General features: G+C 44.8%; 1 protein-coding gene across 7 annotated transcripts in view; it reads left to right on the top strand.

Moving 5' to 3' along the window:
- The first annotated feature begins 719 nt into the window (after positions 1 to 719).
- The window catches only part of COMMD7 (COMM domain containing 7), a 79549-nt gene continuing 61905 nt past the window's right edge, over positions 720 to 18363 (top strand). For 5 of the 7 annotated variants that reach the window (XR_014315719.1, XR_014315720.1, XR_014315721.1 and 2 more), the window contains exons 1-3: positions 726 to 928; positions 9828 to 9881; positions 9975 to 10077. Coding sequence is in view for 2 of the 7 variants with exons in the window: in XM_082745974.1 (XP_082602100.1) it covers positions 845 to 928; positions 9828 to 9881; positions 9975 to 10077 (241 nt within the window). In the remaining 5 variants the exon portion in view is untranslated. Of the gene's footprint in view, positions 929 to 9827; positions 9882 to 9974; positions 10078 to 18363 lie in introns of all 7 variants that reach the window. The other 2 variants (XM_082745975.1, XM_082745974.1) reach the window with 2 other exon arrangements.

Below are 18363 nucleotides of genomic sequence, written 5' to 3'. Positions count from 1 at the left end.
CACTTCTTGGGGTCACTTTACTCCACTCCAGGGGTTCTCAAAGTGTGGTCCCTAGGATCTTGTTGGAAATGTAAATTCTCAGGCTCTACCCTAGACCCTTCTGTATCAGATACTCTGGGGGTGGAGCCCAGCCATCTGCATTACAGCAAGTCCTCCAGGAGATTCTGATGCAAGCCCAAGTTTGAGTAGTTACCGCTCTGCTCTGATGTTAAACTGTCCTGGGGCGGGACACAGGGCCTGCATCGTTCACTTCTCTATCTCCTGGGCCTGGCAGAGTAGGCGTGCAACAAGTATCTGCTGAATGTATCAGAACTATGTTAATAGCTGGTAGCCACTGATGGAGGACCTCCTGTGGGTCAGGCCACACTCTATAAACGTTTTGGAGGATTACTCAGTTAAGCAGCTATCCCTGGGTTCATTTTACGGAGAGTGAAACCGAGGTTCAGGGAGGCCAAGCTCTGTGTTAGGTTCTGGCAGAGGGAGATCCCCTCAGGAATCCCACGTTCTGCAGCTCGGCTTCTCCGGGCTCTCCAGCGGTGGCAGGGGCGCGCGCGTCTGTGGCGCTGCAAGTGCATTCGGTCCCGCCCCGCCCCGCCCCGCGGTCCGCGCCTGTCCCGCATCGGCGCGTGTCCGCGAGGCCGTCCCGCCCCACCGGGGCCCGCGCGCGTCCGCGGCTCCGCGAGGGCGCTCGGTGAGGGCGCCCCGCCCCGCCCGGGGGAGGAGCGCGGCGGCGGCGGCGGCGGCTGCAGCTGTGGCGAAAGTGCGGCTGCGGAAGTGCGGCGAGGCAGGCGACCGCCCCGAGGAAGCAGAGAGGCGGCGGGCCCTGCGGGGTCGGGCGGACGCCATGGGCCGGCTGCACTGCACGGAGGACCCCGTGCCCGAGGCCGTGGGCGGCGACATGCAGCAGCTGAATCAGCTGGGCGCGCAGGTGGGTCGGGCGGCCGGGGCGCGGGCCGGCGTGGGTCCCGAGGGCTGAGGGAGGGGAGGGGTATGGGCCGAGGGCCGCCTGGGGGCGAGGAGAGTGGGACGGGCTAGGCAGGGGGGCGTCCGGTGTGCCGTGTGGCCAGAGGGAGATTCAGGGACAGGCTAAGGGGGAATCCGGGAGCCGAGGCGAGTTTGGGAGGCCGAGGAATCTCTAGAGGCCTACGGGGCAAGCTGAGGGGGCCCGAGGCAGGGGTGGGGGTGGGGGAGCTCAGAGGTGGGACTTCCGGGAGTCCTGGGAACGAGGAGAATATGTGGGGTTTTAGCGGAGGAACTGAGGGGCGTCTTGATAAGGCTGAAGGGAGTTTGGGGAACTGAGATAATAGTGCGAGTTTGGGGAGCTGAGGAATTTGGTGGGCCAGGGAGGGACTGCGATGTTCAGTAGGGAGGCCGGTGAGGGAGACTGAGGGGGGTCTTGGCATCCAGCGGGGGTCAGGGGAGCCTGGGGGGGGCAGTTAATCCGTGGTCACATACAGGGTTGGGTAATGGCCTGAGGCTCCGATTAGGGGGACTATCTGACAGTCCTCAAAGAAAAAAGGCGACGTTACTCTACATTACTACCCCTTGGTAGTAGTGGAACTGGAAAAGCTGTTTTTGCTTGTTGAGGCAGCAGATGCCAGCCAGCCAACTTCCTGCTCCTCTGCCGGTTGACATGCCCTGTTCAAAGCACCAAGGCGGCCAAACTAAATAGGTTAAAATGACACTTCTCACCACCATTGTAAAGGTACATCTGTTTCCCCCACTGGGTTGTAATTTCCAAGGAGGTGGGGGTCTCTCTCCTTCAACTCAACATCCCTCACAGCTTGCTGTTTTCTCATAAAGTAACACAAATTATAATACCAGACATACTCTGAAACCCCTTTGTCCAACATAAATCGTAAGCCACATATCTAATTTTACATTTCTGGTAGTCACATTTAAAAAATAAAAAGAGTTGCAGGGCTGTGACCCTTGATTTCGGGATTGTGAGTTCAAATCCCACCTTGAGTGTAGAAATTACTTACTTGAAAATAACATCTTTAAAAAGTAAAAAATAGAGCCCCGCATCGGGCTCTTTGCTCAGCGGGAGCCTGCTTCCTCCTCTCTCTCTGCCTGACTCTCCACCTACTTGTGATCTTTCTCTCTGTCAAATAAATTAATAAAAAAAAAAAAAATTAAAAAGTAAAAAATATAGGGCACCTGGGTGGCTCAGTCAGCTAAGGATCTGTCTTCCACTCAGGTCAGGATCTCAGGGTCCTGGGATTGAGTCCTGCATTGAGCTCCCTGGAAGGGGAGTCTGCTTCTCTCTTTCCCTCTCCCACTCCTGCTTGTGTGTGCTTTCTGTTTCTCAAATAGATAAAATTAAAAATAAGTAAGTAAAAATGAAAAGTAAATAAATAAAGGGGGTGCTGGAGTGGCTCGGTCTGTTGAGCATCTGATCTCAGGGTCCTGGGATTGAGTCCCCAAGTTGTCAGACTCCCTAGGGAGCTAGAATAGGGAGTCCGCTTCTCCCTCTGCCTCTCTCCCCATTTCTGCTCTCTCTCTAATAAATAAACTAAAAATATTTTTAAACAAAGTAAAAATAAAACAAATGTTTTCTTAGGGGCGCCTGGGTGGCTGAGTTGTTAAGCATCTGCCTTGAGCTCAGGTTATGATCTCAGGGTCCTGGGATTGAGCCCCGCATCGGGCTTCCTGCACAGGAAGCCTGCTTCTCCCTCTCCCACTCCCCCTTCTTGTTTCCCTCTCTCATTGTGTCTCTCTCTTGTCAAATAAATAAATAAAATCTTAAAAAAATTTTTTTAAAATAATATTTAATCAGAATATTATTATTTTAACATGTAATCCATATAAAAATGTCAATGAGATATTTTACTTTTTGATACTAATTTTTTTTTAAGATTTTATTTATTTATTTGACAGGTCAGGAGTAGGCAGAGAGGGGAAAGCAGGCTCCCCACTGAGCAGAGAGCCCGATGCAGGGTCCTAGGGCCCTGGGATCAGGACCTGAGGGGAAGGCAGAGACTTTTAACCACTGAGCCACCCAGGTGCTTTGATACTCATTTTTCTGATTCTGGTGTGCACTTTACATCTCAAATTAGACTAGCCTTTTTCTTCTTCTTCTTCTTTTTTTTTTTTAAAGATTTTATTTATTTTTTTGACAGATCACAAGTAGGCAGAGAGGCAGGCAGAGAGAGGAGGAAGCAGACTCCCCGCTGAGCAGAGAGCCTGATGTGGGGCTCCATCCCAAGACCCTGAGATCATGACCTGAGCCGAAGGCAGAGGCTTTAACCCACTGAGCCACCCAGGCGCCCCAAGACTAGCCTTTTTCAAGTATTTAATAGCTGCATGTGGCTAGTGGCCACTGTTTATCATACATCACTTCTAAGTGCCCTTTTTTTTATTATTTTTTTTAAGATTTTATTTATTTATTTGAAACAGAGATTGAGAGAACAAATGGGGGAAGGGAAAGGGAGAAGCAGGCTCCCCGAAGAGCAGGGATCCCAGGACCCTAGAATCATGACCTGAGCTGAAGGCCGACACTTAACTGACTGAGCCACCCAGGTTCCCCTAAGTGCTTTTATGTATATTACTAAGCCATTGAGTCCTTAGAACCACCATAGGAGGTAGGTACTGTTATTATCTCCATTTTACAGATTAAGGGGACTGAATCACAGAGCAGTCAAAAAGAGCCCTCAATTTATTGAGCATGTACCATGTGGCAGGCACTGTTTTCAGTGCTTTATGTGTAGCACCCCTAAAAGGTAGGTGCTGTTATTATTCCTATTTTACAGGTAAGAAAAATGGTTCCAGGAAAGAAATTTACCTCTTTAAGGTCTGGCAGCCAGGAAGTTTTAGAGCCAGGAATTCAGGACCAGATGTTGACTTTAGATTCTGGGGAATGAAACATACAGAACAGAGCTTTGTAGATGATCTCCCCAACTAGGTAGCTTAGCTTTCACTTGTTTATGTGGCAGAATTTTCTGGAAGGTTTCCATTTGGAGAATAAAAAAGATTCTGCTGCTAAAAACCTTTTTTGAAGCTGCAGGACGGTAGGTTTCCTAAGTTTACCTCCAACTTGGTATTTATAGAAAAAATATAAACCACATTCTTTTAAAATCAGAGCTTGCCCTTATATTCTAACTTTATTTTTTTTTTAAAGATTTTATTTATTTATTTGACGGACGGACAGATCACAAGTAGGTAGAGGGGGGAGGTGCGGTGGGAAGCAGGCTTCCTGCTGAGCAGAGAGCCAGATGCAGGGCTTGATTCCAGGATCCTGAGACCATAACCTGAGCCAGGGGCAGAGGCTTAACCCACTGAGTCACCCAGGCAGCCCCTATATTCTAACTTTAAAACACACTCCAGGGGTGCCTGGGTGACTCAGTAGATTAGGTGTCTGACTATTGGTGTTAGGTCAGGTCTTGATCTCAGGGTTATGAGTTAGGGCTGTATGGGGCACCACATTGGACTTAGAACCTGTTTAAAAAAAAAAAAAAAACATTCTAGGTCCTTACTTTTTTTTTTTTTTTTAAGTTTTGGGCGGCAGGGTGTGTGTGTGTGTGAGTGAGTGAGTGATGTGTTCTTTTCTTTGTTTTTTCTTTGTGTTTCTCCACACCCAATGCTGGGGGTGGGGAGCTCAGACTCAAAACCCTGGTATCAGGAGTTGCACGCTTTTAACACTGAGCCAGCCAGCTGCCCCTTTACCTTTGTTTTTAACACACAGAGCTTTTTCCTGATGAGCTGGAGTCTTTCCCCTGCCTTTTTGGATGATCAGATTTTTCTAAGTACCCACTCTATTGGCTGAGTTTATTTTGAAGTTTGAGGCCTAGGCATCTGGGAGAAAAAGAATCATTGTATCAATGTGGGTATCAACATTTATTGCTGCTCAGTGGATATATTTCGGAATGCCTACTCTATACCAGAAAGCCATTGAACCCAGTGGGGTTTGCAAAGGCATGATGGACACAGCCTTTTATGCTGGGGAAGTTGTGATCTGCTAGGTCAGGTCAGAAAACAGAGATCCAGCACAGTACTAAGTGCAGCTAGATGTGTTCTCTGATGCCTGTGGCCTGTCCTATGTAATGAGCATTTTTGAGAATAGGATTAAAAAAATAATTTTTAGAATGGTTATAAGAGAGGAAATTCAGAAAAATATGAAGAAGAAAACAAATGGTCTATGGTCTTCTCACCTAGCTGTAAATGAAAGCAACACATACAGTTAGAAAATTCAAGCAGTATTCAAAGGTATACATTTTTTTTTTTTAAGATTTTATTTATTTATTTGAGAGAGAGAGAGAGCATGAAAGGTGAGAGGTCAGCAGGAGAAGCAGACTCCCTGCCAAGCAGGGAGCCCGATGCAGGGCTCGATCCCAGGACTCCAGGATCATGACCTGAGCTGAAGGCAGTTGCTTAACCAACTGAGCCACCCAGGCACCCCGGTACAAATTTTTTTTTTAAGATTCTATTTATTTATTTGAGATAGAGAGTGAGAGAGCTAGCACAAGCCTGGGGGCAGAGGGAAAGGGAGAAACGCTTCCCACTGAGCATTGAGGCTGAAGCGGCAATCCATCCCAGCACTCTGGGATCATGACGTGAGCCACGCAGGCGCCCCCAAAGGTATAAGATTAAAATAGAATACCTATTTCTCTTGTCTGCAGAAAGTCATTTTAATAGTTTCTTTTGTATCTTTGTAGGAAAAAACCCTGCATCTGCCTTTATATATATGGGTATCTGTTAAAATCTTCTTTTACACAGAAGGGATTGTGTGAAATTCCTTGAAATGGATCTATCATAATTTATTTTACCCGCCCTATATTAATAGACACTTAAGTTGCTTTCAGTTTTTTGTTTTTATAAACAATGCTGTCAGTGAATTGCTTTGTGTAAATGTGTCTGGGTTTACTTTTTGGAACATATCTGAAGGGTATACTTCCTGCAATGGAATTACTAGGTCAAGAGATAGGAGCATTTAAAAATTAGATAGGAATGGGGCGCCTGGGTGGCTCAGTGGGTTAAGCCGCTGCCTTCGGCTCAGGTCATGATCTCAGGGTCCTGGGATCGAGTCCCACATGGGACTCTGCTCAGCAAGGGGCCTGCTTCTCTTCCTCTCTCTCTGCCTGCCTCTCTGCCTACTTATGATCTCTGTCAAATAAATAAATAAAATCTTTTTTTTTTTTTAAGATTTTATTTATTTGACACAGAGAGATCACAAGTAGGCAGAGAGAGAGAGAAGGAAGCAGGCTCCCTGCTCAGCAGAGAGCCCGATGCGGGACTCGATCCCAGGACCCTGAGATCATGACCTGAGCCGAAGGCAGCGGCTTAACCCACTGAGCCACCCAGGCGCCCAATAAATAAAATCTTAAAAAAAAAATTAGATAGGACTATCAAATTGCCCTCTGGAAAAGTCCCAGTTTAATCCTCTCATCGACAGTGCAAGCATGTCTGTTTCCTGGTACTTTGACCAGCATGGGTTTTATCAAACTTATATTTTTGAAGATCTGATAAGTTAAAAGGGGGTATTTCCTTATTTTGCTGATTTGCATTTCTCCTCTAGAATGATCTTGCACATCTTTCCATATATTTACTGGTAAGAATAGTTAAGATTTGATTTCATGGATGATGATGAGCAGGTGAGCATTCCAGAAGGAGACAGCTATGCAGATACAAAGGCAAAGAATGGGAAAGGTGTTTAGGGAAGATTTATTCAACAAATGCTTAACTGCACACTCTGATCTAAGGCTCTGTGAGCATTCTAAGGCAGGTACATCTATCGCTCTCTGCTAAGACAAGTCTGTGTTTCTTATCAAGATTTAAAGTTCTAAGTGCCCTTAGGCAAGGTTCCAAGAGGGAGCCTCAGAAGTTAAGAATCTGGGTAGGTCACTTTCTTGTTAGGAGGGTGGTGGTGTCCTGACAGCAGGACACTGAAGGATAAAGGAGGTTCTGGGAAAGTGGAGATAGGGATGGGGGAAAAGTGGAGATGGGGCTCAGCAGGTCCTGCAGACCAGATTAGGTTGAGGCCTCACAGGGAGATTGAGCCTGAATGCTAGGCTGAGGTCTGGAAATGGAAAAGCCACTGGAAGGCTTCTCAGTTGCTCCATTTTTCTTTTTTTAAGATTTTATTTATTTATTTGAGAGAGACAGAATGTACACAAGCAGGGGGAAGGGCAGAGGGAGAGGCAGGCTCCACACTGAGCAGAGAGTCTGTGCAGGACTCAATTCTTGGACCCTGAGATCATGACTTGAGCCAAAGGCAGACCCTTAACGACTAAGCCACTCAGGCATCCCGGCTGCTCCATTTCGTAAAAGGCCCAGGATGACACAAAAAATAGAGTTAGCCTGGGGCGCCTGGGTGGCTCAGTGGGTTAAGCCTCTGCTTTCGGCTCAGGTCATGATCCCAGAATTCTGGGATCAAGCCCGCATCGGACTCTCTGCACAGCGGGGAGTCTGCTTCCCCCCCCTCTCTCTTCCCACTGCTCTCCCTACTTGTGATTTCTCTATCAAATAAATAAATAAAATCTTTTAAAAAAGAAAATACAGTTAACCAAAGATCTGACAGTCCATAGATTGCAGGGGGAAATAAAGGAAAACTCATAGTCTGAAGACAGTGTGTAACTAGTCCCTGACTTTTCTTGTTTTTACTATATAGAATCAGCAGCTATGCAAGGCTAATACCCAGTATCATAAGTGCTGCAGAAAGACAACCCCTGGTTCAGCCTTGGTTAAAGTTTTTCCAGGGAATATCCATTAAGTTTGAGGGAGTAGACGCTTCTGTGCCATTGGCAGGTATGAGTATAAATCCATGCAACTTCTTTGCAGGACAGTTTGGCAACATTTTCTCAGATTTTAAAATGCATATATCATTTCACCTAAGGTACATTTTAAAAATGTATTTTAGGGCTCCTGGGTGGCTCAGTTGGTTAAGCAACTGCTTTCAGTTCAGGTCACTAACTTGGAATCCTTGGGATTGAGTCCCGCATCAAGCTCCCTGCTAGAAGGGGATCCTGCTTCTGTCCCTCTGACCGCTCCCCTCTAATGCTCTCTCTCTCCCATTCTTGCTCTCGCTCTCACATAAATAAATAAAATCTTAAAAAAAAAAAAATGTATAGACACATGTCACAAAGAAATATGTGGGAGGATATTCATTGCAGTATTATTTAGAATAACAACAGAGTAGGCACACACGCTAAATCTATATAGTTGAATGCTGTGCATTTGTTAAAAGAATTGGCTGGAGAGGTACCTGGTTGGCTGGGTTGAAGGAGCATGCCACTCTTGATCTCAGGGCTGTTAGTTCGAGCCCCAAGTTGGGTGTAGAAATTACTTAAAACAACAATAACAACAAAATAAAACTGCGTAGAGGGATGCCTGGATGACTCAGTTGGTTAAGTGCCTGCCTTTGGCTCAAGTCATGATCCCAGGATCATGATTACCAGGGTCCTGGGATTGAGTCCTGTATCAGGCTCCTTGCTTAGCCCGCTCTTTGGGTGTGCTCTTTCTCTCTCTCTGACAAGTAAATAAAATCTTTTTTTTTTTTTAAGCATTTTATTTATTTATTTGGCAGACAGAGATCACAAGTAGACAGAGAGAGAGGCAGAGAGGGGAAGGGAAGCAGGCTCCCTGCTAAGCAGAGAGCCTGATGTAGCGCTGGATTCCAGCCGAAGGCAGAGGTTTTAACCCACTCAGCCACGCAGGGGCCCCAAATAAGTAAAATCTTAAAAACAAAAAAAACCAACAACAACAAAAAAAACTGGGTAGAATTGTATTTACTGACCAGATGAATCTCTAAGATAAAATTGGATGAAAAAAGGCAAGGTGCAGGGTACAGGTTCACTATCATCATCTCATTTCTATTTAAAAGAAATTAAATTCAAATTCAATTCTGGGAAAGCCAGAGGTGTTAGCAGTATTAGGTATTAGCAGGTATTAGCAGTCCCACCTGTGGGCAGTGGGACTGAGTTGGGGGGGTGTCAGGGAGAGTAATTTTATTTTATTACTAAAAAAATGAAAACAAACTGTTAAAAATAATAAAATCTTAAAAGAATAAACTGTTCTAGGATAGTAGATAAAAGTATAACTTTACTGTTTTGTCATATACATAATGTTTGTTGGGGAAGAAACCCAGAAAATATGGATAGACAGAAGAAAATAAATCACCTAAAATCTCACTACACAGAAATAACTGCTTTAAAAGACAAGATAGAGGGGCACCTGGGTGGCTTAGTGGGTTAAGCCTCTGCCTTCAGCTCAGGTCATGATCTCAGGGTCCTGGGATCGAGCCTAGCATCGGGCTCTCTGCTCAGTGGGGAGCCTGCTTCTCCCTCTCTCTTTGCCTGCCTCTCTGCTTGTGATCTCTCTCTGTGTCAAATAAAGAAAGTCTTTTAAAAAAAAAGTCCAGGTAGAGAAAAAGCTTGTATAGTATGTTAACATTTGTGTGGGGTGGAAAAAGAAGAAATCACATTATTTGGATTGGCTTGTGCTTGAATAATAAATATGTGGAAATAGAAACAAAAAGAAAAAAGCAACTACTATTAATCTTCCAGTGATCTCCCTTTCAGGTTGTGTGTGTGTGTGTGTGTGTGTGTACACACACGTGTACTTGGAGCCTTGAGATGTATATATGCATATGTGTGCATATACTCACAGTCTCGGTGTATATCTCCCAAGTGTTCCAATAAAATACACAAGTTTTTCAGACAGTATAGTAGCACTGATATATTGACACTGGATAGTGGGTGTTTTGAATATTTGAACTTTAAGATGATCAGACAGGTATCAATACTCTCTCTTAAGGGTCTGTAGTTGGATGGAATGTGGGAACATTGACCCAGGAGTAGAATGTTACTGATGTTCTGTCATTTTCTTCATAGCAGTTCTCGGCCTTGACAGAAGTGCTTTTCCACTTCCTAACTGAGCCAAAAGAGGTAAAGTACCTTATGATAGGGAGAGTTCTGAATGTGGGTCTGCAGCCCTGAGATGCTAAGCAAGTGAAGGCTGGGTTTGTTTCCTTTCTTCAGGTGGAAAGGTTTCTGTCTCAGCTCTCTGAGTTTGCCACCACCAATCAGATCAGTCTTGGCCCTCTCAGAAGCATCGTGAAAAGCCTCCTTCTGGTTCCAAATGGTGAGTAGCCTCTCTGGCAGCTGAGGCTGGAGATGTTAACTTGAATTCTTCAGTCCACAGGGTCTGCAAGCTGCTCTGGCACTGAGCCAGCGCACTCAGTAGAGAACCAGATAGGGGCAGGACTTGAAGTCTAGGAAGGGAAGAAGCCCGGTACAGAGAACTGCAGTAAAATGTAGTAGAGGTACAGCTCAGAGTGCAGTCTGCATCCCAGCTTCTGTCCCCAGACTGCTGTCTGGTCCTCTGCACTGTAAGTACAGAAATCAAGAGTAAGCATTTAGAAGCTTTTATAGCAATTTGGCCGAAATCTTTTGAATATACTGATTTTTCAAATGGGCTTGTATTTTTTTTTTTTTTAAAGATTTTATTTTGGGGGACCTGGGTGGCTCAGTCATTATACATCTGACTTTGGCTCAGGTCATGATTCTGGTAGCAGGGGGGTGGTCTTGGGATAGAGCTGCATCTGGCTCCCTGCTGAGCAGGGAGCCTACTTCTCCCTCTTTCTCTCCCACTTTCCCTGCTTGTGTTCCCTCTCTTGCTGTGTCTCTATCAAATAAATAAATGAAATTTAAAAAATAATAATAAAGATTTCATTTTTAAATAGTCTCTACACCCAATGTGGAACTCAAACTCATAACCCTGAAATCAGGAGTCACATGTTCTACTGACTAAACCAGCTAGGCACTTCATGGGCGCTCATGTGCGCGCACGTGTGTTTAATGTGGTAAGATACATATAATGTAGGGGTGCCTGGGTGGCTTAGTGGGTTAAAGCCTCTGCCTTCGGCTCAGGTCATGATCCCAGGGTCCTGGGATCGAGCCCCGTGTCGGGCTGTCTGCTCGACAGGAAGCCTGCTTCTTCTTTTATCTCTGCCTGACTTTCTGCCTACTTGTGATCTCTATCTCTCAAATAGATAAATAAAATCTTTAAAAAAAAAAAAAAGCGAAGGATACAAAATATTAAAAAAGAAAGATATACAAAATGTAAAATTGACTACTTTAACTATCTGGGACTTATATTTTTATGCATTTTTCTAAATTTTCATTGAACTTCACAAAAATACCAGTCCATGATGGATTGAAAATAAAAAAGTTCTTTCACTGCATATGGTTTCGGAGGTAATTTGCTTAGAGCAATCAGGAAAATCTCTAGTCAGGAGGGAAGTGATCACGAAGGTTTAGCTGTAGGGATATCCATCATAGCACTGTTTTGATGATATAGAAGAATTAGAAATAAATTGCCCAGAAGTTAGAGATTAGTATAATGCATGGAGGTCCGTTTTTACAGGGGAACATCTTGGTGGTCAAAATTCATAGTTCTGAGTTAGGTAGATGTGGGTCTGTCACTTAGGTACCCAGTCTCTCCCAGCCCTTGGCAACAACCCCTCCTAACATTTTCCTGCCAATCTGAGCTTTTTCATGGTAAATGGAGGGGGCTCATTTTGAAGATTGAGATAATGTAAATGATATGCATAACATAGTACCTCAGTAAAAGGTTGCTCTTTTCAAATTCTGTAATAATTTAAAAAGGTGCTAATGAGGAAAATGTAATGATACAGAAAATTGTTCACAATATACTGTTTAATAAAAATAATAGTTTAGGGGCTCCTGGGTGGCTCAGTGGGTTAAAGCCTCTGCTTTCAACTCAGGTCATGATTCCAGGGTCCTGGGATCCAGCCTCCCATAGGTCTCTCTGCTCAGGGGGAGCCTGCTTCCTGCCTCTCTGCCTACTTGTGATCTCTGTCTATCCAATAAATAAATAAAATCTTTTAAAAAATAGTTTATAGGGCACCTGGGTGGCTCAGTTGGTTGAGCAACTGCCTTCGGCTCAGGTCATGATCCCGGACTTCCAGGATGGAGGCCCGCATCAGGCTCCCAGCTCCTTGGGGAAGTCTGCTTCTCCCTCTGACCTTCTCCTCTCTCATGCTCTCTCTCACTCATTCTCCCTCAAATAAATAAATAAAATCTTTTAAAAAAGTAGTTTATAAAACTATGTACCACAATCCTATTTTTATTAAAAAAAAAAAAAAGGAATGTTAACTGTGGTTATATCTGGGTGGAGGGACTATGGGTTGTCTTGTTTGTTTTTGACTGTATATTATCTACAGAGTTGCTAGATTTGGCAATTTAATCAAAAGTTAATTTTATGTAAAGAGAGAGGTGACATTTGAGGCCAGTCTCAAAGAATGAATCAATGTTGACCGGGTTGAGAGGAGGTAAAACAGCGCTTTACAAATTAGCAATGGACTGATCTTCCCAAGCCCGCATCCCAGTGATGTAGTGAAAGTTGGGTGTTTAATTTATTTGTTCCTGTTGTGCTCCTTCCCATATCTTAGTGCAGGTCTTTTCCTTTGCTTGTTCTTTGCTCCTGAGGTTCTGTGGGTTCAAATCAGAGCATCCTGAGGTTTCCAACTCTGAAATTTCTCATCATCTGTTCATAGGGCTTTTGTATTTGTTGCCTTTGTGGTGGGTTAAAGGCATGTGAACCAAAGGCTGGATGAGAGTGTACAGTCTTTCCTAACATGGGGATACATTCTCATTGCAATAAATTTTCAGTTGCAAATTGATTCAACAGTGCAGAGTCAGAAGTGAAAAAAATCCCCTCTCATGCTACTCTTTTTTTTTTTTTTTTTTTTAAAGATTTTTAAAATTTATTTGAGAGAGAGAGAGATCACAAGCAGGCAGAGAGGCAGAGAGAGAGAGAAGCAGGCTCAGAGAGCCCGGCGTAGGGCTCTATCCCAGGACTCTGAGATCATGGCCTGAGCCAAAGGCAGAGGCTTAACCCACTGAGCCACCCAAGCACCCCCTCATGCTACTCTTGTCTCCAGACACCATCGCAGTTTAATTTTGGTATATATCTTTTTTTTTTTTTTTTAAGATTTTATTTATTTATTTGACAGAGATACAGCAAGACAGAGAACACAAGCTGGGAGGGTTTGGGAGAGGGAGAAGCAGGCTTCCCACTGAGCAGGAAGGCCAATGCAGAGCTCCATTCCTGGACCCTGGGATCAGGACCTGAGCCAAAGGCAGGTGCTTAACCAACTGAGGCCCTCAGGCGCCCCTGTATCCTTTTATATTTTCTTGTCCACTGGCGGACATGCACATATGCACATGTGTAGTCTTTGTTTTTCATGAGTGGTTGGAAACCGTGAAAGTGCTCTTCAGCTTGTAATTTTTCCTACATGGTATGTCGCAGAGATTTCTCCATGTCGACTTCATTTTTCTGAGGGCTGTAATGTGCCAGGCACTGGATGTCTCTTCAGCTAGTCCTCTTTCATCCTGTTGCTGCACATCTTTGTAACCTTTCAGCCTCAAACGGTGCTGGTGCCGCAGTGACTGCCCTCAGGACATTGAGCACGCCCCAGTGTGAGTGTTTCTGTAGGGTAGGGCCTGGGTGTGTGGTACCAGAGTCGGGGGTCTCATTCTGGCCTGTGGGGATGGGTTTGTGAGTGGAAACCTGTCTACTGGGGCACCTGGGTGGCTCAGTGGGTTAAGCCTCTTCCTTCAGCTCAGGTCATGATCTCAGGGTCCTGGAATTGAGCCCCACACCGGAATCTGCTCAGTGGAGAGCCTGCTTCCCCCTCTCTCTCTGCCTGCCTCTCTGCCTTTTTCTTCTCTCTCTCTCTGTCAAATAAATAAATAAATCTTTAAAAAAGGAAAAGAAACCTGTCTACCTAACAGTTGTGTGGACACTGATTTTTCAAAGAGATTTCTGTCTTCTGGTATTCCTGCCTCCCTGCTTTCCCATCTTCGTTAGATCCGCTCCCCACCCCCTCAGTCCTGTCAAACTGCCTTCAGTCCTCTCCAACCTGGGAGCTTCTGCCCATGTTGCCTCAGAAAGCCTTCCTGACTTCAGTCCACGGTGACCTCCCTTCCTGTTAGCTCCAGAGAGATGGTTTTTATCCACAGTTCTCATTTTGGACTGTAATTGTTCACAGCTTTCTATTGTTCATGCTGTTTTACATGTATCTATATTGTGACTTTAACAGAGAGCTTTTCCTCTGAAGTCACAGGAGGATCTTGTACTTCTTTCCTGAGCCAAGGTTGCAAGTAAAGCGATAACATAAAGCAGATGTTTAATACATGCTGCATGAGTTGAGCTGAACTTAGGAGATCCTGTGCCCCTCCCAGGGGATGTTGGGTGTATATTTTTCAGGCAAGATTGATTGTCATTGTTTATAGCAGGTATTTACTGTTGGTGCAGCGAATCCTGAAGAACTAGCATACCATTAAAGAGGTGGGCTTTGCAGCATGTTAGTCACATTAGCTATATAGCTTTTAAACCTTGGTCAGATGAGCCTCAGTTTCTTTCTTTCTTTTTTTTTTTTTTTTTTTTAAGATTTATTTACTTATTTATTTGACAGAGAGAGATCACAAGTAGGCAGAGGCAGGTGGGGTTGGGCGGGGACAGGCTCCCTGCTGAGCAGAGAGCCCTATGCCGGGCTCAATCCCATGATATTGGGACCTGACCTGAGGTCATGACCTCAATATCATGACCTGAGCCGAAGGCAGAGGGTTTTTTTGTTTGTTTGTTTTAAGATTTTTATTTATTTATTTGACAGAGAGAGATCACAAGTAGGCAGAGAGGCAGGCAGAGAGAGGAAGAGAAGCAGGCTCCCTGCTGAGCAGAGAGCCCGATGTGGAACTAGATCCCAGGACCCTGAGATCATGACCTGAGCTGAAGGCAGAGGTTTAACCCAATGAGCCACCTAGGTGCCCTCAGCCTCAGTTTCTTATCTGAAAAACAGTAATAAGAGCAGTATAGTTGTGGCATTAGGAATGCATGAGTTAATATATGAGGTCCTAATCCTCAGCATGGCATTCAAGGCTTTCCCAGTCTCATCTGAAGTATAAGGGCTTCCAGGTCCTTATCCTCTTCCTTGTCCCTCATCCTCGGCCTGCCTTTTAGGAAGGCTTCCCTGTAGAAGTACAGCTTATTAGTGCTGGGGGAGTCACAGCCCTCCAGATCAGTTTTCCCCAAATTAGTATTTTCTTTCCTTTTTTTTTTTAAGATTTTATTTATTTTTTTGAGAGAGAGAGCAAGTTAAGAGAGAGCATGAGAGGGGAGAAGATCAGAGGGAGAAGCAGATTCCCCAAGGGACTGGGATCCTGATGCGGGACTTGATCCCCAGACCCTGGGATTATGATCTGAGCCAAAGGCAGTCCAATAACCAACTCAGCCACCCAGGCGCCCCCCCCTCCAAATTGGTATTTTCATCCAGAAAAGGCTTCTGTGGTCAGCCAGAAGCCAGGATTACTGTCCCCCACCCCAGCCTTGGAATCTTGGAGAGACATACACATTAACATATCTCAGGCTCTGAGAAGTCCCACAATAAAGAAACTTGCTTACCCAGTATCTGAGAAACAGTTAACCATAGAACCTGTCCTCTCTTTCCCTTACCCTTTCCCCTCCCCCTCTTTCTTTTGCAGGGAGAGGGTCAGGTAAGCTTGCTCTAGTTTAATCTTTGTCTTACAGATAAAGAGAGCCCTAGAGAAGGGAAGTGACTTGTTTAGGATCTTACAGTGGGGAAGCTGGGACCAGTACCACCCATGGTTGGCATAAAGCCCAGTGGCTTTTGTTTTTGTTTTTTAATGTTTTTCTTTTACTATTTAGTATGTAATTCTTAAAAACACCTGACTTCAGTAGTTATCAGCCCATAGCCAGATTGTTTCATCTACACCCCACCCACTTCTCACTGCTCTCCAAACTGGATTATTTTAAAGCGCATCTCAGAAGTTGCATCTCAGGAGGTCCAGGAGGTCGTGCCATTTTATTTCTGAATATCTAGTCATTATCTCCAAAAGATAAAGATAAATCCCCCCCCTTATCAAGCTACAATGCCATTATCGTATCTGAAATTAAAATATGCAGTCAGTGTTCAGATGTCCCCATTGTCTCAAGCATTTTGTTTGTCTGTAGTTGGTTGCTGTCATCGGGATCCAGGGAGGGTTCCCACATTGCATTTGGTTGCTGGATGGCCCTTGTGTGCTTACTTGTCACCATGGCTACTTAACAGCTTTGAGATCTTGAGCCAAGTTACTGAACCTCTCTGAGAATCAGTGTCCTCAGAAAACATCTTATAATAGAAGTTCTTTTTTTTTTTTTTTAAAGATTTTATTTATTTATTTGACAGAGAGAGATCACAAGTAGGCAGAGAGGCAAGCAGAGAGAGGGGAGAAGCAGGCTCGCCGCTGAGCAGAGAGCCGGATGTGGGGCTCCATCCCAGGACCCTGCGATCATGACCTGAGCTGAAGGCAGAGGCTTTAATCCACTGAGCCACCCAGGCGCCCCTATAATAGAAGTTCTTACATCACTGTAAGAATAAAGGAAGATACTCAATGTGAAATACTTTAGGGAGTGCGAGCGCACTGCTGCTAGTACTATGATTGTCTTCTAGATACAGATAACTCCCGGATTATAGATAACTCAGCTTTAGGACTACTGTTTAAGCCTGGTTTTATTTTATTACTTAGCAAGATCTTTAGCCCTTGTGGGTAACTGTTATTTAAGAAAAGGTGATAATGCCCCTTCTCCTCTCCCAAGGGAGTTCTTTCTCACTGGACAAAAACAGAGGAATCAGCAATGAGCAGTAGTCACAAATGGTATTTAATCAGCTGTTGAGCAGAGTTCCCTAGCACTCCAACCTCACCCCACTCTGCTGCTTTTCTCTGTGGCACTTTTCAGCCATGCTCTATATGGCTTCCTTACTTGTTAAATTATTGTTGTAGTCTTTCTTCCCAATAGAAGGTGAGCCTCACGAGGGCAGACATTGTCTGTGTGTCTATGGATGTTTCCCAGCAGTAGCATAGTTCTGCCACTGGCAGGTCCTCAGTAAATGCTCATGCAGTGACTGACTTCTGTCTTTCCATGAGCCTTTCCATGAGGCCAGAGAAGTGGATTCATCTGGTCAGCCTTCAAGGTCAGCTATGTTCCTGACATTTTATCTTTACTACTGACGTTGCTAAAGCGCTCTGCAGGTATATTTGAGGGTGCTCTCAAGAGCACATCTGGTGGGGGACTTACTGGCAGTGTAGTTGGTGACTGTGGCTTTGCCACATTTTCTCTCCAAAAGCTTAATCTTTCTTATCTTTAGTTTCCTGGTAAATTAAAGGTTTTATTAGTAATCCCCACTTCAGAGTACTTTGGGATCATCAAGTAAAATACTGGATTTGAGCTAGATACACACTAAGGAGCTATACATGTTGTAGTCCTGAATTAATTGAATTGGCTAGGGAGTGGCTGTCTTGGATTGCCTTTATGGCCAAGGTTTCCTGGTGTCTTGCCTTTTTCATTTTGCTATGGCTTCCTTGCTCAGTCTGATTTTGGCGATAAAAGATTTCCTCCCTTTGTTTACATGGTTTATTTTGCAGGGACAAACAGCCTTTAGGATTGTTTTTCAGGAGTGAGCTGGGGGTGGGGAGTTGGGCTCAGGGTATTACGCTAGGCCTCTCCCTGGATGGTGGTGGATGTCTCCTTATTCTTTAATTAGTCAGCTTCTGGAAGACTAAGAAGTGGAAAATTTTAAGGCGGTTGCCATTTGTGACTCTAGGCTGTAGCCCGAGGTTAATCATTGAGAAGCCCAGATTGCTGGCAACACTTTGTTTTCAGGAATTGGACCTCGCAAGCAGAACAAAGCAGCCCCCACAGGGGAGTGCTCTTAGGGCTTGTGAGGGGAAGCTTTGTCTGCCCCTCTGGAAGTGACTTGGGAATTGTAGAAGCCAGCTGTTACTCCATCTTCGTTTACCTTCTGAAAGCTGATTTTCTTTGGCAGCTCTGTCCAGTAGAACTAACTAACTAGGTGGAAATGGTTTCCAGTCCACATTGCCCAGTACTATGGCCACCAGACCTGTGTGGCCATTGAGGACATGAAACAGTGCATCTAAGGAGCAGAATTTTAAATTTTGTTTAATTTTAATTAATTAAAATTTAAGGGGGTGCTAGGAGAAAATAAAGTTTAAATGACCCACCCATCTTAAGTGGTTCTGGATGGCACAGCGCAGCACTAGGCTGTTGCTCTTATTTCCCACCCTGACATGGAGCTCCCGGGCTTGGCTCCAGGACTCTGTGGCCTTACTCCTTGCTCACATGGGTATCCCCAGCCCCAAGCCCATAAAGTCCTTCTTGCTTTCTAAGTTCTTTCATGCTTTCGGAGGGGTAAACATTTGCGTTGTACAAGAAACAAAGCATGCTGTCCCACTCTCCAGTTGCTTCCTCTGTGCCTTTTTTTCCCAGCTGGATTGAGATTTTCCTGGAGCTAGCCCCATCTTTTGTGTATCCCCTCTGTCCTCT

This window comes from Mustela nivalis, assembly GCF_964662115.1.
Source record: "Mustela nivalis genome assembly, chromosome: 8".
In the NCBI taxonomy this organism is placed as follows: domain Eukaryota; kingdom Metazoa; phylum Chordata; class Mammalia; order Carnivora; family Mustelidae; genus Mustela; species Mustela nivalis.
The sequence above is the reverse complement of the archived record's forward strand: the minus strand, read 5'-3'. Positions and strand labels throughout refer to the sequence as shown.